The 27,347-nt window shown below is 41.2% G+C and overlaps 1 protein-coding gene across 2 annotated transcripts in view; it reads left to right on the top strand.

The window, feature by feature from the left end:
- USP48 (ubiquitin specific peptidase 48) overlaps positions 1-27,347 on the top strand; it is a 173,943-nt gene that overhangs the window by 29,209 nt on the left and 117,387 nt on the right. Inside the window, exons 7-11 of one of the 2 annotated variants that reach the window (XM_033921536.1) lie at positions 3,618-3,751; positions 4,485-4,567; positions 11,433-11,612; positions 16,601-16,738; positions 23,908-24,057. In XM_033921536.1, the coding sequence (XP_033777427.1) occupies positions 3,618-3,751; positions 4,485-4,567; positions 11,433-11,612; positions 16,601-16,738; positions 23,908-24,057 (685 nt within the window). The remainder of the gene's footprint in view (positions 1-3,617; positions 3,752-4,484; positions 4,568-11,432; positions 11,613-16,600; positions 16,739-23,907; positions 24,058-27,347) is intronic. The other variant, XM_033921537.1, reaches the window with a different exon arrangement.

Below are 27,347 nucleotides of genomic sequence, written 5' to 3'. Positions count from 1 at the left end.
AGAGTTCAAACAGTAAAGATGATGATTTTGCCTATAGTTTGTTACCAAATGAGTATGTTACCAATTTATTTTCAAGAGTCCTTTTACAAAAAATTAAATAATATTCTAACTAAATTTGTTTGGCTTGGGAAAAAACCAAGAATTGCTTTAGTATCATTGCAAAAACCAATTGTGGAGGGTGGGGTAAATTTTCCAAACTTTTATAGGTACCATCAAGCCTATATATTGCGTCAAGGTATGTATTGGATCCTCCCTGAGCTTATAGATCATCAACCAGATTGGTTATTTCTGGAATGGAAATTGGTGTCCCCTATGAGACTTCCACATGTTTTAAGTATCAGATTTCATAAATATGCTAAGGATAACATAATTTTATTGGATACTTGGAAAACAATTAAATTTATTGATAAATTAACTGAGGTACCAATAATGAATTCTACTTTACAGTCCTTATGGTTAAACTCCAAGATTCAAATAGGCGGTGCTGGGATTGCTTGGAAGAATTGGATGCAAGTAAATATCAGGACATTAGATGATATTATTTCTAATGGTAATCTGCTTGAGTTTTCACAACTGCAGCAGTCATTTGGAATTTCGAATACTCAACAATATAGGTGCTTGCAGTTGAAGCAGGCTATTCAGACGGGGTTCCCTGAATGGAAAAATTTAAAAACTTATTTCAGCTTGCAAATCCTTTGCTACCAAACAGATCTAATAGGACATCAGGCTGCCCAGTGGTATAAATTGATTTCTGGATTTTTAAATAAAAAACCTAAAAATAGTCTTAGAGACATTTGGAGTATCGAGTTAAAACAGCATATTTCTGTTTCTCGGCCATGAATTTGGACTTGGAGATTAAAGTGTACAATGTCAGCATCTATGAGACAAACATGGTTGTTTTTATTACATAGGATTTTTTGGACTCCAGTTCGGTTGAATAAAGTAGATAGTTCTAAATCTAATAGATGTTAGCATTGTCATATAGATGTTGGCATTGTCATATTGATATTGGGACTTTGGATCATCTTTTGTTTTTTTGTCCATTGATACTTGCCTTTTGGAAGTCGATATGGGGGCAAATTAACAATATTCTTCAATCCTCTATTCCTTTGACATATGAAGCAATAATTTCTGAAACGATTTTTCAGGATAAACCCACTTTGAATAAAAATAATAGTCGTCTTTTTATGATCTTATCAGGAATAGGGGTTCAAATGATTACGTCTAATTGGAAACACATTGATAGGATTAATTTTAGTTTTTGGTGGACAACTGTATGTGCAACATATAAATATGAAAAGATTATGGCAGAACGTCTAGGGTTTATTAAATCTTTTAAGGGGATTTGGGATCCATTAACTAATTTTCTCGCATTATAATTAAAATGATTCCTTTTCTTTTTGTTAGATTCCTATGCACATCCAGGGGGGGTTCTGGGGTAGGGGGGTGTTTTAATTATTTAGAGGTATAAATTTCATAATATTTTATAATATTGATAGTTAGTATACTTCATTATTATTGTAGGTTAAGAAGGGATTTAAAATATTTCTTGTAATAATTCTGATGTTAATAATGTATTTTCATACAGTGTTCTTTTGCAAATGTATACATTGTCAAGTTCAAAATATCAATAAAGAAAATTAAAAGAAAAATTAAAAATAACAAACGAGGGAAATGTTATTCAACTGACATGAAAGGAAAAGAGGGAGAGGAATACATTATTTAAAAAAAAAAAGAAGAAGAGGGGAGGAGGGAAGAGTACAAAAGGACTTGGGATGTAGAAATCAAAAGAGATGTATGTGATAGGGGATGAAAAACTGATAAGCACAGATAATTGTTCTCTCAATGAATAGTTAAGCTCTGGAATTCATTCCCAGAGGATGTGGTAACAGTGGTTAGTGTAGCTGGGTTTAAAAATGGTTTGGACAAGGTCTGAAGAAAAAGGCCATAGTTTACTATTGAGGGAGACAAGGGGGAGCCACTGCTTATCTTGGGATTGGTAGCATGAAACGTTGCTACTACAGGTACACCAATTATTTCTGGCAATGGATGGTCCGGCACCTCCTTTAGTCTGGTGATAAGATGCATCTGCCACTTGCTGCTCGCCCCAACCTCTGCTCTCTGACATGACTTCTGGTCCTGAGATGATGATGATAATAATAATTTATTCTTATATATCGCCAAACCATTAGTTCAAGGCGGTTTACAACAAGAGAAAGCTGTACAAACAGTGAATTGCATTCATAAGCATATCAAATATTTCTCAGAAAATACAAGAATGGCAGTTAAGTCACATTTATCAAACAGATAAATTTTAAGAATTTTTCTAAATGAGAAGACTGAGTTTGGGGAATAAGAGTATTCCAACATAAATTCATTGCACTAGCCTGAAATGCAAAAGTTTTTCCTAAGAATCTCTTGTAATGACATTCTTTTACAGATGAAAACTTAAACAAGTAAGTTTTTTGTGTATTCTTATTTGAGTTATAAAATTCAGAGTGGGAAGAGAGGTAGGCTGGGATCAGTCCGAATAAAACTTTATAACAGATACAGCTGAATTTAAACAAAACTGTAGCCTTGAGATCAGGAAGTGACATTAGAGGGACAGCTAAGGTGACGCGAGGAGCAGGTTGCAGATGCTGCTTACTGCCGATGAAGATTTAGAGGTGAAGGAGGTGGCAAGGAAGAGAGGTGCTGATGTTCAGGCAAAACCGTTAATCTAGAGAGGCTAAAAAATCGGTGGTGTACCTGTATTTGGGTTTTTGCCAAGTACTTGTGACCTGGATTGGCCATTGTTGGAAACAGGTTAGTGGGTTAGATGAACCATTGATCAGACCTGCTGTCCACATTAACAGATGCTAGAATATATGTGTGTCTTGTCTGTATTTCTTTCTCTCTCTCTCTCTCCTTCTGTATTTCTTTCTGTCTTGCTTTTTCCTTGGCTGTCCACCCATTCTCCCTTCCTTTTACCTTCCCTGTGTCCACCACCACCCTTTCACTGCTCCCCTTATTCAGCAGCAGCCCTTCTCCCTTTTTTTAATCTCTCCCCTGTCCAGCAGCACCTGTTTCCTGCTCCCCTGTCCAGCAGTAGGCCTCCCTTCCTTTTTCTTCCCCCCAGCACCTCTTTCCTGCTCCCCGTCCAGCAGTAGGCCTCCCTTCCTTTTTCTATCCCCCGTCTCTTCCCCTATCCAGCAGCACCCCTTACCTTGCACCGCCTGAAGCCGACATCCGCCTTGGGAGAGAGAGATGCGTGGAAGCACGCATGCGCACTCCTACCTGCGGGGACCTACAGCACACGGAAAACGGGAGCATGCAGGTCAGAGTGCGCATGCGCGGCTTAGGCTTTTATTACTATGTTACCATGTTTTATATTAGATTGTTGGTTCAGCATTGCCTTGATATGTGACTGTTGGGTAGCCTGGATGGACTACTCAGGTTTTTATCTGCTGTCTTTTACTTATATTACTATGACCTAGTATGGCTATTCTTAAGGCATAATTGTACTTCCCTATTGGCTCTGCTTTGGCATTCTGAACTGTAAAGACAAGAAAAATAAGTGGTCAGATTTTTGATTGATGTTTACAGTATTTTTGTTTGTTTTTTCTCTTGTTATCCAGGAAGAAAAGTTAGAAGGAGACAATCGCTATTTCTGTGAAACCTGTCAAAGTAAACAAAATGCAACAAGAAAAATCCGTCTCCTCAACCTTCCACCAACACTCAATCTTCAGCTCATGCGATTTGTTTTCGACAGGTTAGCTAACCTTTTGTATATATCTTCATAAAACTATTTGTTAATTTGAGAAAAGTTGTTTTATTGTTTACTTTTTAAAGATCTTCTCACTGGCTCAGGATGAAAATATTTCTGGTTTTAGTTTTGTAGCACATAAGAGGCCTTAAGCAACCTGGGCCAGTTAGAGCCTTAGGCCTCTCCTCGGTGCAATCCGATATACAGTACGTTTCTATTTTTAAGTTTCAGTCTGCACAAATGCATGTATTACAAATTTCATGTATTAATTGAATATAATATGTAAAATTCAAATATTGTAAGGATGTAAAAATCTATAAATAAAAATTAAAAAAAAAAAAAAGTTTCAGTCTGGCAATATTTTTCTTGGTGCTTGCAAGGTAAATTATATTGCAGTAGTCCAGTTGGCTTAATAATGATGAATGGACCAAGATTTTGAATGCAGAGATATCAAAATATGGTCTGATGTGATTATTTTAATATTAATGAGTGATCATTTTAATATTAATGACCTCATTGTACTACATTTGCATGGCAGTATTGGAGACTGCTAGAAAACTTGGAAAAGACTACAGTAATCCACCGCTAAAATACATGAATGCTAAACTGGCTGGAATAGGTTTAATAACCGTGTTAAAGGCAACCTTAAGTTTTGAGAATCTGGCCCTTAGTGTTTTTTGTTCTGTATAAAATGGTTGGAAGGGTGGTAATTACCTTAATTTTTTTTTCTCTTGAACAGGCAAACTGGCCACAAGAAGAAACTGAACACCTACATTGGTTTCTCTGAGATTCTTGATATGAGACCTTTCATGGAACAAACAGGTAGCAATATGATTAGGAAGCAGACTAGTACATTGTAAGCTGAGTATGTAATTAAGAAAGCAGTAGACATTTTAGGAATGTCAGACCACCTACAACAGGGCTGCCCAAGTCTGGTCCTCGAGATCTACTGGCAGGCCAGGTTTTCAGGATATCCCCAATGAATATGCATGAGAGAGATTTGCCTGCACTGCCTTCTTGGTATGCAAATCTCTCTCTCATGCATATTCATTGTGGCGGTATAGAAGAATAAAGTTATTATTATTATTATTGTGGATATCCTAAAAACCTGGTTTGCCAGTAGATCTCAACCCTGACCTATAACATGACTAGTGGTTAAATCAGACTGGTCAACCTATCACTCTTGATGCCTCCTCTTATGCTACTGCTACTATTTAACATTTCTGTAGCACTGAAAGGTGTACACAGCATTGTACATTTGACATGTGATAGACAGTCCCTGCTCTGAAGAGCTTACAATCTAGTTTGGACAGACAGGACATATAGGGGTAGAGGAGTTATTGCAGTTGAAAGCAGCCTCAGAAAAGTGGGCTTTTAGCTTTGATTTGAATACTGCAAGAGATGGAGTCTGACATCATGATTCAGGCAAACTGTTCCAGGCATACGGCACAGCAAGATAGAAAGGATGGAGTCTGGAGTTGGCAGTGGTGGATAAGGGTATGGTTAGGAGGGTCTTGCCCAATGAATGGAGTTTACGGGGGAGAACATAAGGGAAGATAAGTGAGGAGAGAGATTGAGGAGCTGCGAAGTGCGTGCACTTTTGTAGGTCAGTAAGAGTAGTTTGAATTGTATTCAGAAATGAATGGGGACCCAGTGAAGTGACTTCAGGAGAGGAGTAATGTGAGTATGGCAGCTCTTGTGGAATATAAGTTGTGCAGCAGAATTTTGCACAGATTGGAGGGGAGAGAGATAGTAGAGTGGAATATCTGAGAGAAGCAAGTTGCAGTAATCTTAATGCTATAGCAGATGTGTCCAGTCAGGGTGTATAAACAGAGCTACCTTCTTATTAGGCATGTGTTGCTGCTACAGGAAGTATCATATAAAGTAGCATTCTTGGGGTCTCTCTGCTAAAACAAGGGAGTTTAGGGACTACAGGCTCTGTTATACAAGGAGCCATGTTATTTATCCTGAAAGATACAAGGAACCATGTTATTTATCCTGAAAGTTGTTGCTCACTTCTGTTTGAATCAGGCAACAAAACTGATCTTCAAGGGGGAAGAGACAGGAACCTTCACCTCCTGGATGTGAGAAGAATACTTTGACATTATTTGAAAGTGACAGAACAGATTATTTCTTGTCCTGTTTGAAGGACCAGGAAGGGAGAAACATCATTAAAAGTATCAGTGAAATGAATCAAGGAGATGGCCACTAGAGCCTATGTGGCTGCTGGATGCAGAGTGCCTCTCCCCGATCCCCATATGGTGGATAGGAGCTGCATATTCAGACCTTTGCAAAATAAAATAAGAGTTCCAGCTGTCCTGCCCAGCTTTGGGGATTCAACTACCTGTCCCACCCACCATTTTAAAACTTTTTGATGCTCCTTTCAAATCAAGTAAGTCTCCTGTAACATTGCAACATCTGCTCCCTGCCTTTGCACCATTTGTAAGATCTTTTGCATTTTTATCGGTGAATTTACCCCACCAACATTCCAAGAAACTATTCATCTCAAGTATGTGTAAGGTTTGTTAGTGGCCCCCACAATATATGGTTGGTGTGGTCACTTGAGAGGCGCCCTTACAAACGCCAGGTCCCGGGTTCAGTTCCCTCACAGATGATTCACCAGGAAGTAGAATCAAAGAGGCACAGCCAGAGGTGATTGCATAAAGAATATATTAAAGAAATAGGCTTACAGAAAAGTAGTATTCATAGGCATTACAACAATTAAGCATTACAATTAAGTAGAGAGCAAAGCAGTTTCCCTGCCTTACATAGTTCAGAGACAAAGAGACAGAGAGTCTGAAGTTCTAGGGAGAGCCAGAGAGAGAAAGAAAGAAAGGACAAGAGAGCCAAAACCCAAGAGCCAAGAGATAGATAGATAGTGATTTTTGTGTGTTGCAGAGAGGAGGCTTTTATAGCTTGGAATCTTATTCTGAATATAGAAAACTATTGAGCTTCAATAGAAGTTAAATCTTCCCCTCCTTAGTAAACTTGTGCTAGACAGCCGAAGAATAGGTTATGGTCAAATGTAATTTCCAGTATGCCTCTGACAATAGTTTCTGATTAACTTTAGTTATCTGTGCACCTGGACCCATTGTCCTAAGCACCCTCTTAATCAGACATTAATCAGACTTTTAGCTAATCATGATTCAATCAGGGCTACTTAAAACATATCAATCAGGACTACTTAAAACAGTCTCCCTGCCCTCAGGGTCTATCTGCATTCACATGCCAGAGTCAGATTGATATAATTTCCCATAGGCCTTCGCTGACATAAGTTATGCCAACTAAAAATGCTGAATGCTAGCGATAGCTATGCTGACAGTATGGAAAACACTTAGAGAGCTAGTGGAGTCAGTTCTGAAACATCCCCCCCCCCCCGAAATCCTGAGGCTGTGCCGGTCTAAAGGGTACTTTCCCTTTAAATTTACTGTATTTTACTGTTTTTTAATTGTTAACTGGCACTTCTAGCTAGGTCGCATATTGTGCAGTGAGCACTTTGAAAGGGAAAGAGTGCTCATTGTGCTCCAGACGCAAGGCACTCGCGGTCGGCCTGTTCGAGCAGTGCAGGCCGCTGCAAAGGGGAATCCTTGTCGGCATTGGGTGTCGGCGTCCAGGGATCCCCTTTGCGAGTGCCTCATGAGCTGACAGCTGGGACGTTCGGGCTTCCCTCGCTGTCGCCGATCAGGGCAGAAAGGATTCCCTTACAGCTGAAGTGGCTGGGGACTCCTTTACAGCTTCTTCTGGCTTGCCTGCTTTAGTGGCTGGGGCGGTCAGGCCTCATAGCCGCTGCAGGCCTCCGGAGCTCTGTTTTTTTTGGCGGTTTCAGCTCCGTTTTTGGTGGGAAGCACCTCCATCTTTCTTTATCCTCAGGTGACCTCGCCACTGTATTGGTGACACAAGGATAGTTTTTTTGCTGGGTCCCCTGCTGTGGCAGGGAGTCCCATGGGGCTGCCAGTGGTTTTTTCCTCTGTTTTTGTTTTTAGCCCTAAGAATGGCTTTTAATGTTGCCGGAGTTTGTTGAGATCTTTTTTGAACAGTATGCAGGTTATAATACAACATATTTGAAAGAGAATGAAACCAAACACAACTTATCAAAGAAAAAGAAACAAAAATAATGCTTACTAAGCTATCTTGAATTATGAACATTCAAGGAACAAAATGGACCCCTCCCCACCAAATGTTGAGGTTTTGGTTAGAATACAAATAAAATGTCTCTTCAATCAAGATATTACAAAAAAGAAAAGATACTTATACATAAGAAGTAGAAGTCATAAACAGTAAAATATAATGGCAACAAGGATTTCCAACTTTTTCCCATTTACTTATTGCATACATTTGCTCTGTAATGAGGAGTTCCATTTCATAAAGTTCAATTTTATTTCACAGAGTTTAATTTTATTTTCATTTAAATTGAGACCTATATTAGTTTTGGTGGTATAACAAACTTTGAAATACACTTCTCCCTCCGTATCCACGGGGGTTAGGGGCAGAGCTGGCCTGCAAATATTAAAAAAACTGCAAATAATTTTGGTGGAATACAACTTGTCATATATTCAAAATGGAAAGAGCAATAGCAATACAAAGAGGGACATATACTAAATTTATAAAAATATGGGGGCCATTGACAAAATATTGTAGTGAATGATCATCAGGTTTTCTCTTCTTTTCTTTTTCTTCTTTATGGCACATCAGGAGGGGTGGGTAATGGTAATAATTTTACATAATATGTTATAATATGGTATATAATATGTAAATGGTGAGTGGAAAATAGTTGAAGGTTGGGTGATGGGGGAGGGGATAAAAATATTTTTATTTTTATTTTTTTATTTTTTATTCATTTTTCATATAACAACAAGTGTATCATAAAAATTCATACAATTGCATTAAGTATACACTTGATATTTCCATAACTTACTGTAAATACAACATATCATTATATAGTCCTTACTATAATTTTAGACATCATATAATATTTAATAATTATATCAACTATTATTCAATTATAATCCCTTTCCCTCCCCTTGTTTTGATAGTTGCATACGATATAACAAATATTATGGTAATTTATTTTTATTTTGTGATAAAGACTAAACCTACCCCCCCCCCCTTTATCAAGTATCTTATTATGGGAAAAATTATATCAATCATTGCAAAAATCTGTTAATGGTCCCCAAATCTTCTTAAACTTATCAATATATCCTTTTTGTGTTGCAAATATACGCTCCATCTTATATATATGGCAAACTGAATTCCACCAAAAGTTGTAATTTAATCTGTCATAATTCTTCCAATTGTATGTTATTTGTTGAACTGCTACTCCAATCAATATAAATAGAAGTTTGCTATTATTTGACGAGATTTGACTTCGAGTTCTCATTGCAGTACCAAATAAAATCGCATCATATGTCAAGGCTACCGGATTTTCCAACATCCTATTTATTTGAGGCCAAATTGATTTCCAAAATAATAATATGAATGGACAATAAAATATAAGATGATCTAATGTCCCCGCTTCTAGATGACAGTGCCAGCATCTATTAGACTTAGAGCTATCAAACAAACAAGGGTCCAAAAGGCTCTATGTAAAAGAAAAAACCATGTTTGTCTCATAGATGCTGATACTGTACACCTTAACCTCCAAGACCAAAGTCGTGGCCTTTGAGATGCACTAATCTGATGCTTAATCTCAATGCTCCAAATGTCTCTTAGATCATTTTTTTTTTTTAATTTACAAATCCAGATATCAATTTATACCACATTGCGGCCTGGTGACCCATGGAATCTATCTGAAAACATAAAAATTTCATACTATGATAATTATTAAGATTTTTCCATTCAGGGAACCCCACCTGAATGGCCTGCTTCAATTGCAACCATCTGAAATATTGTGATTTATTTAAACCAAATTTATTTTGCAATTGTGAAAACTCAAGCAGTTTACCTTTGTTCATTACATCTTCTAAAGCAGTGATTCCCAACCCTGTCCTGGAGGAACACCAGGCCAATCGGGTTTTCAGGCTAGCCCTAATGAATATGCATGAGAGAGATTTGCATATGATGGAAGTGATAGGCATGCAAATTTGCTTCATGCATATTCATTAGGGCTAGCCTGAAAACCCAATTGGCCTGGTGTTCCTCCAGGACAGGGTTGGGAACCACTGCTCTAAAGTACGAATTCCAGCCATCATCCAATGTTTCCAGATAATTTTAAAACCGCCAACCTTGATCTTGGAGTTTAGCCAAATTGTTTGAGTTGTTGATTGATTTATTGGAATAGGAGTTAGATTACTTATATACCTTAAAGTTTTCCAGGTATCAACAAATATTTTGTGTTCCTTATATAACCTTGGCATTTGAACACTGATAACATGACTCAGACGTAAAGGAAACATGAGTCTCCATTCTAACCAGAACCAATCTGGTATATTTTCAATGGGTTCTGGGAGGATCCAATACATACCTTGACGCAGAATATAGGCCTGATGGTACTTATAAAAATTTGGAAAATTTACCCCTCCCTCCGCAATTGTTCTTTGCAAAGATACTATAGCAATTCTAGGAATTTTACAGAGCCAAATAAATTTTGTTAAAATCCTATTCAATTTTTTATAAAAAGACCCCTGAAAAAAAATTGGTATCATGCCCATTTGGTAACAAACTACAGGTAAAATCATCATTTTAACAGTTTGTACTCTCCCCCACCAAGATATATGTAAAGGATTCCATTGCTCACACATTTCTGTCACCTTCTGCAATAAATTTTTTTTCATTAACTTTCATAGTATCTTCCACTGTTTTTGCGATCCAAATTCCTAAGTATTTTAAACCATCCTCCTTCCAGATAAAAGAAAATGAATCAAATAAGCTTTTCGTACAATTTTCGTATAAAAATATTTTTAGAATTTGATGTAGTAGAGATAAAAGTGATATTGTGTAATAATTTGTTGTAATTTAATATTTTGTGCATTTGATGCAAAATATGAAAATGAATAAAGAATATTAAAAAAAAAAAAACTGCGAATAATATTCGGGCTGGTTCTGCCCCTAACCCCTGTTTCCCCCCCGGTTATTTTAAGCCCCCCCTTAAGCCTTACCTGGTGGTCTAGCAGGTTTTCGGGGCAGGAGTGATCTTCCCGCTATAACGTGCAGATTGCTCACAGGAAATGGCTGCCTTGATCTCCCGTAGTCTCTCAAGCCATTTCCTGTGAGCGATCTGCATGGGGCAGGAGTGTGGGAAGATCTCTTTTGCCCCCAAAACTCGCTGGACCACCAGATAAGTCTTAAGGGGAGGCTTACAGAGCTTAAAATAGCCCAAAAAATTAAAATGGGTTTTTGGGTTTAAAATAACCGAATCCGTGGATGCTGAAACCGCGGATTCGGAGGTGGAAGTGTAAACCATAAATTGGAGCAAAATCTTGTGGTTTAATTTTTTTGCATGAACTAGTGGAGATACTGCAATAGACCTTTGAAGAACAGGATGGTGTGGGGGTGGGACAGAATAAATGAGTGGCTAAGGGTTTTCAGTGGAGATATGCTTACGGTCTAAATTTCTATTTTAAACTTTTAAAGTTTGAGTTGGAAATGCACTCTAATCAAGAGGAGGATTGCATGTGTCTGCAAAGTGAAAAGCTTGGCTTAAGTCAGTCTAATTTTGCTTAGTCTAATCTGCGTATTCCATCTTTTCTAGGTGACAAGTCTTTATATGAACTGAGTGCTGTTCTTATACATCGTGGTGTGAGCGCCTACTCAGGGCACTACATAGCTCATGTGAAGGACCCTCAAACTGGTGACTGGTACAAGTTTAATGATGAAGAGATAGAAAAGATGGAAGGAAAGAAATTGCAACTAGGGATTGAGGAAGACCTAGGTAAAACCTTTAAGTTGTGAGTGCCATTTTAAAATACAACTTTTTATGACAGATATTTTTCTTAAATCATAGCTGACTCATTTCAGTTAGAGCCTTTTGTTTTATTTTACATAGACTTTTGTGACCACTTCATTGTGGTGGTGCTTGATGGAAAAATTACTCCTTAAACATGAGCACTATTTACTACTAAAGATATGCTCCTATCTTAAGGGCATTTTTGAGTTTTTGTTTCATATGTGGATTAATGAAAAGATTGGGAGAATCACTTATGATTTGTCATGAAATATAGATAGGACTGAGAATTACTGTGCAAATCGTCAATTGAGTCATTCTTTTTACACTGTAAACCCGAAGATGCGATCTACATCAGAACAGTATCATTATATCTTAACTACTTTGTAGAACATAATTGTTATAATATCACTGATTGCACTGTTTGAGAAGCAGGAATAGAAAATGATATGGGCATGGGTACTGCGGTAACAAGTAATATTTTGAAAAATTCCCCAGGAATACTGCAGTAATGCTGCAGGAATGGGGACCATTATCATGACATTCCTACGGTAGTGGGAAAGCCCTCTCTGAATCCCCATGCTTACCAGCTCTTCTCCTGCAGTCTTGCATCTCTCTTCAAGTTGAATGGGTCCCTGATGGCAGCAGCAGCAATTCTCACATACTGCCTGCTGCTGACCCAGAAGCTTCCCTGTACCGCAAACTTCCTGTTTCACGGCAGAGGGGAAAGGTTCTGGGTCAGTGGTAGGCAGCGTGTGAGAATCGCTGCCGAGGACTTATTTGGATTGAAGAGAAACACAGGACTGTGGGAGCCAAGCCAGAGCTTGGAGGGAGTGATGGAAGGGAAGGGAGACAGAGATGCCAGACTATGGGGAAGAAGGAAGTAAGGAAAGGAAAAGAGAGAGTTGCCAGAGCATGGGGGAGGGGAAGAGGAGACAATGAGAGCAGAGATAAAAATGGAGAGAGGGATGAAGTTGGAATGAATCATGTAAAAAGGAGAGAGGGACACAGGCTGAATGGAGGGGAGTAAGTGCTGAATGGAAGGGAGAGAGGACATAGTTTATGGAAGGGGCATAGAAGGTAGAGAGATGGATGACAGTGGATGAAAGGGGAAGAGAGAGGGTGGACAGTGGATGGAAGAGACAAATAAAGAGGGCGGACAGTGGATGGAAGGAAGAGTGAAAAGATGAGGAAAGCAGAAACTAGAGCTAAAGGTAGAAATTTTTTTTCTTGCTTTTGGATAAAGTGGCTTCCCGTGCAACAAGTGAGACCTAGACAAGTGGGTAGTGTCCCAGTGGCCGTGTGCCATCTGCAGAAAGAATTCAATTCAGATTTTTCTCTTTGCCTCTTCTGTACATCACTGAGCTCCTTAGCTCCACCTACAGTTAGTTCCTTCTGCATGCGTGCCTGCAGGAATGTGTTCATTCTGCTCTCCACATTTATTATTTTATTTGGTGTGTTTAGTCCTTTTTTTCTTCAGGATTCTTGTGCTCGGCGCGTTTCTTTCACTTTACCTGCATTGAGAACACCCAGACTTCTGTCTGTAGCTGACAGGCTAATCCCAACGGGTACCTATCTATTAGCTAGCCTGCTTAGTTTCTTTGGAACCCAGGGCCGTCCCTGAAGTTGTCTCGACTTCTGTTAAGCAGGGGTCAAGCGTGGGCTGTTAAGCACCCTTAGGAGGCTCGGTGGTGTCTCACAGGCTGCATCTTCTTGCCTCCGCACATCCTGGTGTGTGTCTGTTGGGCCACAGGAGTGGAGGTGCAGTCAGGAATTGGGTCTGACTGGCAGCCCGAAGATCAATTTTGTAGAGCCATTCCCAGCATGAGGCAGTGATGCTCTAATCCAGCTTCTGTAAGAGAGCTGAGGTAGGCTGTACCACAGATCCACAAACGGGTCACAGTGAGTATAGGCTGTTACAGCCTGTGAGATAGATTGGAGAAGATCTGCAAAGTGAGTTTTTCAAGGTTTCTGCATGTCCCCCTATGTTCCCCCTTCTGAAAAATCTTAAAATTGCTGTTTTTTAAACTTTTCTAAGTGTGGTAAATATTGCGATTTTGGTGCAAATTTCATAGTGGCAGCCATCTTGGATTTTTAACAATCTCTTTTTTTTTTTCTTTTCCAAAAGCTCCCTGCTTCTTCAAAACTGCAATTTTTGCCTTAAATCCTGTTGTAATGGAGTCTTTAGGCTCTCCTAATGTGAATTCTTACCAGGATTGCATAAATTAGGCACTTCAGGAGCGTTCTTGCGCCATGTACCACTTGGCACAGCCAAGAGGGGCGGCAGTACAAAGCTTAGCCTCTCTCCTGGTCCAGGAGGTGACAAAATGCTTGGCTAGCCTGGTGGGGCAACCTTCTTTATATTTGGGGCTCGGCACAGCTTATAGTTCCATGTGCATGTGGGGGTCCTTTCGCAGCCTCTGAAATGCATGGTTAAGTCATCAGAGGTGAGTATTCGCCCCAGGAGCCAGAGACTTTCTCAGAGTTTCTGAAACAGTTGTAAAAAATTCAAAGCAGACTTTCTTCCCTTGCGCAGTCCCTCTCCACATCCGCTGCGTCTCCCAGTGGCGTTGCTTCTCTGGGCATGTCCTTGTCTCAGTCAGCCTTTGTTCCTGATCTGCCTGATCCTGTCTTTATTCAAGGTGTAAAAAAAACCCAAAAACTGTGGATACAGATGTTCTGGAGATAATTTATTAAACAATGACATATAAAACCATGAAAATTCAATTAAAAAAGTACAATGATAAAAAATACTGTGATAAAAATCCAACTGGACCCTATACGGTCCGTGTTTCGGCGAACATGCCTTCCTCGGGGGTCCTGAAAGGAAGAGGTAATGATGAATAATGATAAAGAGAAAGATAAGAAGTGACTGTGAAGACAATCTGGAGCATGCATATTAGTGTCTATACTCGACTGCAAGATAAAACATTACATTACATTACATTAGTGATTTCTATTCCGCCATTACCTTGCGGTTCAAGGCAGATTACATTCAAACTAAAAACAAGAATTACATTCAAAATTTGAAAGAATAGAATAAGCGATGATATAAAATTTTTAAGGTAATATAAAAAAAAACAACAAGTGAGCCAAGTGTGATCATGCTATATACAAGGTGTAGCACTTCCAAGGACGAGGGATCAGGGACTGTATAGCTGGATCTTAATCCTTCAGGGGCTCTAGGACCTGGGAACGATACCACAGTTCTGCGCTTATTTCAGTCTGCGGCTTTGCCGATTCTTATTTCTGAGTCTTTGCAGAAATTGCTTTTGGTCACTCAGTCTGCTCCGTACTCTTCTTCCTCCTGGCTTTCTGGTGCGTGCTTGCAGTCTGCCACCTTTCCCTGACACTATGATATGACCATTTTAAAATCAGCGCAATATGACTTATCTGGAAGGTGCTCTTATGTTAACGAGGACCGTGTCTCGCTTGTAAGTTTCAAGTTTATTATGGTTTGATATACCGCTTAAAAATTCCTAAGTGGTTTACATAAAAACATCGCTAAAACAGGGAGAGCAAACATGAATAATAAAGATAACAGGGGGGACGACATATGATACAAAAGGAAAACAGCGAGGGTTACATTATTTCATAAAATAATAAAAAGAATGGGGATGGGAAAGCACAAAAGGCGGTGGGAATAAAATGATTCAGAATCCTGATTTGTACCCCATAGGCATCTTTATAAAGAAAAGTTTTGAGGCTTGCTTTGAAGTTAGCCATATTGGTTTCCTGCCTCATATTGTTTTGCCCGCAAGTTTTTGATCAGCCTAGAGTGAATTCTTGGTTATGCAGGTGCCTGACTGCACCTCTCTACACAGGGAAAGTGCTGTGGTGCTTACAGATATGCAGGACCACCTTGTGGACCTTGTCCTTAGGAGGTTTTTTGATGCAGCTGCGTTGGGCTTTCAGGCTGCTTTGGTGGCGTTTGTTGTCTCACCTGCACACCCTGGAGAGTGAGGCAGTAGATTCTCCTCCTTAACTTCTTTTGGCTGGGTCAGCTTATGTGACTGCCACTTTATATGCCTTGTTTGGGTTTTGGCATTTTCTATTTCTGCCCACAGAATGCCCTGAAGGGAAGTCTCGCCAAAGAAACCTTTGGAAGTGGAATCACCAGCCCATTGTCTAATCCAGAGCAGTTGTTGTTGGCAAGGGCCTAGTCGACCTCATGGATTCTGTGGTGTTTAGTCAGCCTAAGACCTTGCCTAATAGCTGACCCAGATTCTCTAAGGGTTCTGGTCACTCTAATTTTAATGGCTCCAGGCATTCCCACTCATATTCCAGCATCTGACATCAGAGAAAGGGCGGGACTGCCGGATGAGGAAGCAGCATAGACGCAGGGCTAAGAGAAGGGGCAGGACCGCCGGTAGAGGAAGCAGCAGGACGACGATAGGCAGCTTCTACATGATGGGGGGGGGGGTGGGAAGGCTGTGGGGGTGCGAGCGGTCCTTCGGGGTGGGGGTGCGGGTGTGTGTTCGAGCGCGAGCGGTCCTGCGGGGGGTGAATCGGACGTCGGGGGGGGAACTATGTAAAAAAAAAGGGGATAACGCGCTCACGTATAACGCACAAGGTTATGCACGGTTTGTAAAAATCGTGTATAACGCACGCGTTATATGCGTGAAAATACGGTAATAAGTTATTATAATGAATAATCAGTATTTTTCCCTACTTACTATATATATTGTTGGAGGGTGGGGGATGCACTAATAAATTATAGAACAAATGGTATAAGTTATTATATTATATAGTATATATTTGTTTGATTACAATTTTGGGGGGTGGGTTGGGGTTAAATCTTCTTTTTGAGAAATTGTAGAGTTTCAAGTGATGTTGTATATTGATTGATGATTTTTCTGTATACTTGTTGCAAAATCTAAAATGAATAAAGATTTATAAAAAAAGCTAGCCTAAGTATTTATTTTAGAAAGTAATTGTTGTGGTAAGACATTACTTTTGTGCCTTCTTTACCTCAGCAGAGACTTCTAAATCACAAACCCGTAAACCTAAATGTGGGAAAGGAACTCATTGTTCTCGAAATGCTTACATGTTGGTTTACAGACTGCAGACACAAGAACTGCAGGAGAAAGAGACCGAAGTAGTAGAAGTGCCAGGTAAGCATTTACATTTTGCCACTTCTGTTTTCGTTGAATCGTTCCCCAGTCTTGTGTACTTCAGCTTACTGACTATTATCTCAGGACAAGCAGGCAGCATATTCTTGACTGATGGGTGACGGCACCGACAGAGCCCCAGTACGGACAATTTTAGAGTGATTGCACTCTAAGAACTTTGAAAGTTCTAGTAGGCCGCACTGCGCACGCGCGAGTGCCTTCCCACCCGACAGAGGCGCGCGGTCCCCAGTTTCTTAGTTTCCGCGGAGCTAAGAAGACGCGTGTTCCAACTGCTGTTGGAAAAATTTTTCAAATTTTTCTCGCCTTCCCGCTCGCGCGTTATTTTCTTGTCGTGATTTATTCACCTTATCGTTTCTTTCTTTTATTTTAAAAAAAAAAAAAAAAAGTCAATTTTTTTCGACTTTTTTCCGGTCAGCCCCGGCGGGGCCTGTTGGCACCATCGAAGCCTCGGGCTTCAATTTTGCTACGGCCGTTTTTCCCTTCATGCCCCCTTCACCGGGTTTTAAGAAGTGTCAGCGGTGTGCACGTCCTATTTCCCTTTCCGACCAGCACAAGTGGTGCCTTCAGTGTCTGGGTCCGGACCATAGGGCAGAAACATGCACCCGCTGCAGTTCTCTCCAAAAGAGAACTCTAAAGAATCGCCAAATTCAACAGCGAATTCTTTTCGGTGCCGCCATGGAAGTTCCCCCGGCATCGACACCGTAAGATCCATCCTCGGTGTCGCACCCTGTAGATAAGTCGGCTAAGAAGCCATCCCCTACTGTCCTTAGCCCGTCATTCGAACAAGCAGTGAGCCAAGTCCTGCAGACTGCGCGCCGGCCTCGCAAACGCTCCGCTCCTATTGAAGTCACTGCCTCTTCATCGGCATCGACTTCGCCTGAGCGTCGAGCTGCACCGCAGGTACTGAGCAAGAAAAAAGCGGTACCGGTGCCATCGGGACCGTCTCTGGATGAGAGAATAGCATCCATCCTTCAATCCAGCTTAAGGAGCAGTTACAACACTTGCTCCCGGCTCTGCTGACTCCGAGCCTTCCAGTGTCGGTACCTACTGAGCATTCGGTGCCGATCGTCGAACAGCCTGTTTTGTCGGCATCGACGTTGTCGGCACCGCAAAAATCTGTTTCTATGCCTGTTCTCTCGGCGGAACCGAAGTCTCTTCGACGCACTGCTTACTCGACTTCGGAGCCGGTGCTGTTCTCTGACAGTCACCCGGTACGGTGTCCATGAGGTCTGGTAAATCGGTACGCAAAACCAAGCATACCGAACCTTCTACCCCACTTTCTCAGGGCCGTCTGTCATCGATACGGGACCCTGATTTGTGGGATGATTCTGATGACCCCCTCGGTACCGAGGCAGATTATTCCTCGGAGGAGGATGTTACATCGGTGCAGGATCCTGCTGGTAAGCCAGAGCACTCGTCCTTCACCAAGTTTCTTAAGGAGATGTCGGACACCCTTTCCATCCCTCTAGAGTCTGACTCTAAAAAATCCAAAGCATTTCTTGATGCTTTGGATTTTGACCAGCCTCCGAAAGAATTTTTAAAGTTACCCCTCCATGACATCTTGAGGGAAACTTTTTACAAAAATTTAGAAACTCCTCTCACCGTTCCAGGAGCCCCTAGGAAGCTGGAATCGCTTTACAAGGTGATTCCTATTTCAGGGTTTGACAAACCCCAGCTGCCCCATGAATCTCTGCTGGTGGAGTTCACCCTCAAAAAATCAGCAGGCTCTAGTGTATATGCCTCTGTTCCTCCTGGCAGAGAGGGCAAGGCCATGGATAAATTTGGTAAAAGACTTTACCAAAATGCAATGCTGGCCAACCGTTCAGGTAATTATGCGTTTCACTTCTCTTTTTACCTGAAACATTTGATTCAGCAAGTCTCTTCTTTTCAAAAGTATCTTCCTGACCGTAAGCTTCCTGCATTCCAACAATGCACTTCCAGTCTCCTACAACTCAGGAAGTTCATGGTCCGGTCCATCTATGATACTTTTGAACTTACATCCCGAGCCACGGCTATGTCTGTAGCGATGAGAAGATTGGCATGGCTCCGAGTCTCCGACCTTGATGTGAACCACCAGGACCGCCTTGCCAATGCTCCCTGCCTGGGTGATGAGCTCTTTGGAGAATCTATGGATACCACCACTCAAAAGCTCTCTGCCCATGAGACGAGGTGGGATACTTTGCTGAAAAATAAAAAGAAGCCTCCTCCTCCTCGTCCATTTAGACAGCAGCCATCATATCAGAGGCGGTTTTCTGCTCGGCCAGTTCAGCCTCAACCTCCACAACCTCGGAGGCAGCAGCAACAGCACCAACAAGCACGTCAGCAACAGCCGCCTACCATAAAGCCTGTCACTCAGACTAAGCCGACTCAGCCCTTTTGACTCCCTTCTCCTGGGCATTGCCAGTCTCCCTCCCTCCTGTCCTCTTCCACAGCCCATAGGAGGTCGATTAACCATTTTTCACTCTCGATGGGAGGTAATCACCACCGACCAGTGGGTGCTCTCGATCATAGCCCATGGCTACTCCCTCAATTTTCAGACTCCCCCGCCGTTAGGCCTGCCAAAAGAGTCTGCTTCCAACAAGTCTCAGTCCCTCCTTCTCGCTCAAGAGGTTCACTCCCTCCTTCTTCTCAATGCCATCGAAGAAGTTCCTCAAGATCAGTGAGGTCAGGGTTTTTACTCCCGGTACTTTCTAGTTCCCAAAAAGACCGGAGACCTCAGACCCATCTTAGATCTCAGAGATCTCAACAAATGTTTGGTCAAGGAGAAGTTCAAAATGCTCTCTCTTGCCACCCTCTACCCTCTTCTCGCTCAGGGCGACTGGCTATGCTCCCTCGATCTCAAAGAGGCTTACACACATATTCCTATCTATCTGACGTCCAGGCAATATCTGCGCTTTCTCATCAATCAACATCATTATCAGTACAAAGTGCTACCCTTCGGCCTGGCCTCCTCTCCCAGGGTATTCACCAAATGTCTGATTGTGGTAGCGGCCTATCTCCGCTCTCACAACTTTCAAGTCTTCCCTTATCTGGACGACTGGTTGATCAAAGCTCATTCCCCTCAGGCGGTTCTGCTTGCCACCAATCAGACCATTCACTTCCTTCGACTATTAGGGTTCGAAATCAATCTACCCAAGTCTCACCTCATTCCGACCCAGCGACTTCAATTTATTGGAGCCGTTCTGGACACTGTTCTGATGAGGGCGTTTCTTCCATCCAACCTCCTTCACGCCATCCTCCATCTCTGTCAGCAGGTGTTTCAACAGATTACCATTTCTGCGAATCACATGATGGTGCTATTGGGGCACATGGCTTCGACAGTACATGTCACACCCTTCGCACGTCTCCACCTGCGTACTCCTCAATGGACCTTAGCGAACCAATGGTCCCAAGTGACGGATCCTTGTTCACAACACATATCTGTGACCTCGTCTCTTCGACAGTCGCTTCTTTGGTGGTTGACATCTTCAAATCTATCCAGAGGTCTGCTGTTCCATCTACCTCCTCATCAACTAGTCATCACCACAGATTCCTCCCCCTACGCCTGGGGAGCTCACTTGAACGAATTCCAAACTCAGGGATTTTGGACTGCCCAGGAAAAGAAACACCACATCAATTTCCTGGAACTCCGAGCGATGTTCTATGCCCTCAAGGCGTTTCAACATCTTCTCTTTCCTCAAGTACTACTCATTTGCACAGACAATCAAGTTGCAATGTACTACATCAACAAACAGGGAGGAACGGGCTCTCGCCTGTTGTGTCAGGAAGCCCAACGGATTTGGTCTTGGGCGACAGCTCGTCACTTATTCCTGAAGGCTGTCTACATTCAAGGGGAACAGAATTCCTTAGCGGACAATCTCAGCAGAATTCTCCAACCTCACGAATGGACTCTCGATCCCTCGACTCTTCAGTCCATTTTCGCTCAATGGGGCACTCCTCAAGTGGACCTTTTTGCAGCTCCCCACAACCATCAGCTGCCCCTGTTTTGCTCCAGACTCTACTCTCCTCACCGTCTGGTGCCCGATGCATTTCTCCTGGATTGGACCAGTCTCTTCCTATATGCTTTTCCCCCTCTACCGCTCATGCTGCGAACACTGTTCAAGCTCAAGAGGGAACAAGCCACCATGATTCTCATCGCTCCACGGTGGCCCAGGCAACATTGGTTCTCCCTTCTACTTCAACTCAGTTCCAGGGAACCCATACCTCTTCCACTGTTTCCTTCTCTGCTTTCTCAGCATCAGCAGACCCTACTGCATCCCAACCTACAATCTCTGCACCTGACAGCTTGGTATTTCTCGGGCTGACTTCGGCTCACTCACTCCTTTCTCAGCCTGTCCACTCTATCATTGATGCTTCCAGGAAACCGGCCACGCTCCAATGTTATCAACAGAAGTGGTCTCGGTTTTCTTCCTGGTGCCTCTTACATCACTATGATCCCATGTCTCTAGCAGTGGGACTGGTGTTGGACTATCTTCTTTCCTTGTCTGACTCTGGTCTTAAATCTACTTCTATCAGAGTTCACCTTATTGCCATTGCTGCCTTTCATGGAAAACCCCTCTCGGCTCATCCTTTGGTTTCTCGGTTCATGAGGGGCCTTTTCAATGTGAAACCACCTCTCAAGCCTCCTCCTGTGGTCTGGGATCTCAATGTGGTTCTTTCCGCTTTAATGAAGCCTCCTTTTGAACCTTTGGCCACAGCGCATTTCAAAATTTCTTACCTGGAAAGTGGTCTTCCTTATAGCTCTCACTTCTGCCAGGAGGGTCAGTGAACTACATGCACTAGTGGCCGATCCACCTTTCACAGTTTTTCACCATGATAAGGTGGTTCTCCGTACACACCCCAAATTTCTTCCTAAGGTTGTGTCTGACTTTCATCTTAACCAGTCCATAGTCCTGCCTGTATTTTTTCCAAAGCCTCATTCTCATCCAGGTGAACAGGCTTTGCATACCTTGGACTGTAAATGTGCTCTGGCTTACTATCTTGAATCTGGCTTACTATCTTGAACGTACTAAGCCCCACAGATCATCTCCTCAACTATTTTTGTCCTTTGATCCTAACAAGTTGGATCATCCTGTATCTAAACGCACTCTCTCCAATTGGCTTGCTGCTTGCGTTTCTTTCTGTTATGCTCAGTCGGGCCTGACACTGGAAGGTTCTGTCACGGGCCACAAAGTTAGAGCTATGGCAGCGTCTGTAGCTTTCCTCCGATCTACTTCCATTGAGGAAATCTGCAAGGCTGCTACTTGGTCCTCAGTTCACACTTTTACATCACATTATTGTCTGGATGCATTCTCCAGACGGGATGGGCACTTCGGCCAATCTGTTTTACAAAATTTATTTTCCTAATGGCCAACCTTCCCTCCATCCCTCTTTTTGTTAGCTTGGAGGTCACCCATCAGTCAAGAATATGCTGCCTGCTTGTCCTGGGATAAAGCACAGTTACTTACCGTAACAGGTATTATCCAGGGACAGCAGGCAGATATTCTTGCGTCCCTCCCACCTCCCCGGGTTGGCTTTTTAGCTGGCTTATCCTAACTGGGGACCGCGCGCCTCTGTCGGGCGGGAAGGCACTCGCGCGTGCGCGGTGCGGCCTACTAGAACTTTCAAAGTTCTTAGAGTGCAATCACTCTAAAATTGTCCGTACCGGGGCTCCTTCGGTGCCGTCACCCTTCAGTCAAGAATATCTGCCTGCTGTCCCTGGATAACACCTGTTACGGTAAGTAACTGTGCTGTCTCATTTGCCTAATTTCAAATACCTGCCATATGTATTACTGTAATAATGACAGGAGAATGGAGTACAGTAAAACCTTGGTTTGCGAGCATAATTTGTTCCGGAAGCATGCTCGTAATCCAAAGCATTCATCTATCAAAGTGAATTTCCCCATAGGAAATAATGGAAACTCAGATGATTAGTTCCACAACCCAAAAACTTTAATACAAAATACACCTAAAACAGGGGTCTCAAAGTCCCTCCTTGAGGGCCGCAATCCAGTCGGGTTTTCAGTATTTCCCCAATGAATATGCATGAGATCTATGTGCATGCACTGCTTTCAATGCATATTCATTGGGGAAATCCTGAAAACCCGACTGGACTGCCGCCCTCAAGGAGGGACTTTGAGATAGATCGCTGACCTAAAACATGCTTGTAATCCAAAACATTCGTATATCAAAACAAATTTCCTCATAAGAAATAATGGGATCTCAAGATGATTCGTTCCACTACCCAAAAACTTTAATACAAAATACTATACGTACTTGTATTGCAAGACCTCGCTCGTTTAGAACAGTTGCTATGCTCCTGCAGCGTCAGAGAGAGAAGAACCATCGGCTCAGTTGCGATGATGTAATGCGTGTATACTATTGCAAGACTTTGCTTGGTTAGAACAGTCACTACACTGCCGCAGCGTCAAAGAGAGACGAACCATCGGCTCAGTTGTGATGTGCGTATATTGTATGTACTTGTATTGCAAGACCTCGCTTGTATATCAAGTTAAAATTTAATAAAATGTTTTGCTTGTCTTGCAAAACACTTACAAACCAAGTTACTTGCAATCCAAGGTTTTATTGTATTTTCTTTGTCTTTCTCTCTGGACTGCAACAGCCTTCTATGGCTGAATAAGTGGCATCCTTTAGAACAGCTTCTGTTGCTTGTTAATATGAGCACTGCATCAAAGCAATTCCATCCTTAGATAGGCAGAGGGCTGATGAATTTGAGTTAAAACTCCATTGTCAGAGGCTTACAAGAAAATAAATGGGTCCACATTCCTATGCTGAATCTTTCACATCGCTTCTGTTCTGTGACCATTACAGCTGCCATATTAATGGATATCTACTTCTAGAGTATCTAAATGCACTTTGGTAAATGTCTCTTGAGATGCTCAATGAGATAATTTTGTAAAGGTTTGAAAACCTATTTGTCCGCGGGAGCGGACCGCTGAGCAAGATGGACCTCTGGTCTGACTCAGCGGGGGCAACTTCTTATATCTCATTCACTCTAACAGATGAGCAGATCTTCTATGTTTGTTTTGATTTTTAATGTAATTCCTGATGTACCCACTCTGACATTGTATAAAGGGTGGTTTTATCAAGTCTACTAAACTATTAGCAATTCATAAACATTTATATAAAATAATCTTTTTCCTGCATTGCAGCTTTTCTGCAGAAATTGGTGGAACTGGATAATTGCAAATTTGAGGAATGGTGTATTGAAATGTCAGAAATGCGTAAACAGAGTGTGGACAAGGGTAAAGCCAAACATGAAGAGGTGAAGGAGCTCTACCAAAGGTTACCTGCTGGAGCTGGTCTGTAAGATATTTTGCTAGTATTTTATAATAAATCTCTGCCTTATTGTAATAACTTTGCATTTTTATTGCACCTTTCCAAGTAATGCTCATGGTAGTTTAGAGCATTATAAGTTTTCAAGTACAGTAAGTCCTTGACAGAAAAGTTTTATAATCTAAATGGATACCTGAAACAATGAGAAATAGTGTCTTGACCAAGGCCACAAGGAATCTCTGTGGGATTCTAGATTTTGCTTGTTTGCAACATAGAGCCCAACTTCTACTCTCTGAGTCCAGTGTTGGTTTCCAGAGTTGTCTTTTGTGTTCTGTGAGATGGTTTGTTGAGAAAAAAATAAAAAATAAATGGAGCGTTAATTTTGTTTTAAACATAATCCAAGCCACAGTCCCTTAAATTGCAGTACTAGATGAAACATAAATGTTTTTGCAAGATAAAACAAATTTGTAATTTTTCACTAGTTATAAAACATAGTGAACCATCACATACACATAGTCAAGTTGTAGCTTGAAATGTCACATGCCCCCCCTCCCTCCAATCATCGGTCTAAATTACTACCTCTTTTTAAAAATGTTTTTAAAGAATGCATATAAAATATCTACAATAGTCCACATCAATATTTGCACATAAAATAATTTGCTTTATCATTATCAAGCTGCTTATATTGTTGGGCTTTGAATTGCTGTTCCATTCATTTGTCATAGTAACATAGTAGATGATGGCAGATAAAGACCCGAATGGTCCATCTAGTCTGCCCAACCTGATTCAATCTTAAAGAATTTTTTTTTTCTTAGCTATTTCTGGGCAAGAATCCAAAGCTCTCCCCAGTACTGTGCTTGGGTTCCAACTACTGAAGTCTCCGTCAAAGCTCACTCTAGCCCATCTACACCATCCCAGCCATTGACGCCCTCCCCAGTCCATCCTCAATCAAACGGCCATATACAGACACAGACCGTGAAAGTCTGCCCAGTACTGGCTTTAGTTATTCAGTATTTACTATTCTTTTCTGATTCTAGATCCACTGTGTTCATCCTATGCTTTTTTGAACTCTGTCACCGTTTTCGTCTTTACCACTCCTCTCAGGAGCGCATTCCAGGCATCCACCACTCTCTCCATAAAGAAGAATTTCCTTATATTGCTCTTGAGTCTACCACCCCTCAGCCTCAAATTATGTCCTCTGGTTTTACCATTTTCGTTTCTCTGGAAAAGATTTTGTTCTATGTTAATACCTTTCAAGTATTTGAACGTCTGTATCATATCTCCCCTGTCCCTCCTTTCCTCTAGGGTATACATATTCAGGGCTTCCAGTTTCAAGTTTATTTAAATTTGATAAATCGCTTATTACATACTAAGCGAGTAATAGTAAAATATAAGATAGATCTAGAGTACGTTATACAACTTTAAAAGGGGATAAGAACAGACTGACCAAACAGACAAACTCAGAAACATAAGGAAAGGGAAAAGAGAGGGAGGAAGTTACAAAATTACTATTATTCAAACGAGGAGAAAGGAAAAGCCAAATAGGGAGAGAACATGAGGAGTGGGGTTAAGATTATTGAAAATGAATTGTTTAAAGATTAAATGCGTCTTTAAAGAGAAAAGTTTTTAAATTAGTTTTAAATCTGCTAAGATCTTTATCTTCTCTTATATATAAAGGCAGGGCGTTCTAGGTTAGAGGGGCCATTACTGAATATATATCATGATGTCTGGTTCCAATAATTTTCAAAGAAGGAACCGTAAGCAACCCCTGAGTTGTGGATCGGAGAGAACGTGTCGTATTGTATGGGATTAGTAACTGGTCTATAAATTGAGGTTCATTGGTAGATAGTGTTTTAAATACTAGGAGCAATATTTTATAAGTTATACGTTGATTAATGGGAAGCCAATGTGAGTCTATTAAAAAGGGAGTTACATGGTCAAATTTTTTTCCATTGTGAATAATTTTAATTGTGGTGTTTTGAATTATTTGTAAACGTTTTTTTTCCTTTTGAGAGATGTTTAACAATAGTGAGTTGCAATAGTCAAGCTTAGCGATGACGAGTGAATGTATTAAAATATTTAAAGATTTGGGTTCTAGAAACTTGGACATGGAACGAATCAAACGCAAACGGTAGAAGCAACATTTGACTACATTACTGATGTGATCGTGATAAGAAAATTTGTCATCGATAATAACCCCGAGTATCTTGAGTGATGATACTAAACTTATAATTGTATTGTCAATTAAAAATGGAGCCGATAGTTTTAACCCCTGTTTTGTTGGGAAGAGTAGAGCCTTAGTTTTTGTTATATTTAGAGCTAGTCTGATTTGTATAAGCCAATTTTTTATTTTTTCTATTTTTTGGTTGATTTGGAATATTTCATTAGTATTTTCGGGATTGAAAGGGTGAGTTAATTGAATGTCATCTGCGTAAGCATAGGTAATAAAGCCTATTGATTGACTTAGACTTAATAAAGGTGAAAGAAAGATGTTAAAAAGTAAGGGACACAAAATAGAGCCCTGAGGAATACCGTAGTTGTGTGAGAAAGGCTTAGAAATTGTATTATTAAAGTGTACCGTAGATGACCGATTGATAGAAAGGAAGTAAACCACTGTAAGGTTAAATCACAGACGCCTATGGTTTTTAATCTGTCTAAGAGAAGAGAATGATCAATAGTGTCAAATGCAGCCGAAAGGTCGAGGGAAAAGAGTATAACGGAGTTATGATGGTCTAGGTTATAAATGATATTAGTGGTAAGGCCTATTAATGAGTATTCGGTGTTGTGATTTTTCCTAAAACCGGTTTGGTTGGGATGTAATACGTTGGTGGATTCTACAAAATCAGACAGTTGGTTGTATACTACTCTTTCAGTTATTTTTGCCAAGAAAGGGATGTTGGCGATGGGACGGTAATTCGCAGGGTCCTCTAGGCTTGTTTTGTGATCCTTTATTATGGGGAAGATTGCAGCGGTTTTCCATGGCAGAGGCAAAGTGCCAGTATTGAGACTTTTTAATATAAAGGAATGTATGAAGGGGCCAAAACAGGAAAAATATTTCTTTAGAATTAAAGGTGGAATGATCTCAGATGGAGAGCTTTTTAGGTTTACTTTTTGAATGTGTTCGATATCTGTCAAAGTGGGAAGGTTAAAGGTAGAGCATTTAGCAAAAGGAAGTTGATGATTGTTTGAAGTATCTGGAGGATCGATGAATGAGGTAGAATCAAAGTTCTTTCGTATGTTTTTAATTTTGTCACAGAAAGAGCCAAATCTTGAGCTGTTAGATCCATTTTGCTGGCTTCCTTTTGTGTGTTGGGTG

This window comes from Geotrypetes seraphini, chromosome 15 (genome assembly GCF_902459505.1).
Source record: "Geotrypetes seraphini chromosome 15, aGeoSer1.1, whole genome shotgun sequence".
Classification (NCBI taxonomy): Eukaryota; Metazoa; Chordata; class Amphibia; order Gymnophiona; family Dermophiidae; genus Geotrypetes; species Geotrypetes seraphini.
This window is presented reverse-complemented; position numbering and strand designations above follow the sequence as displayed.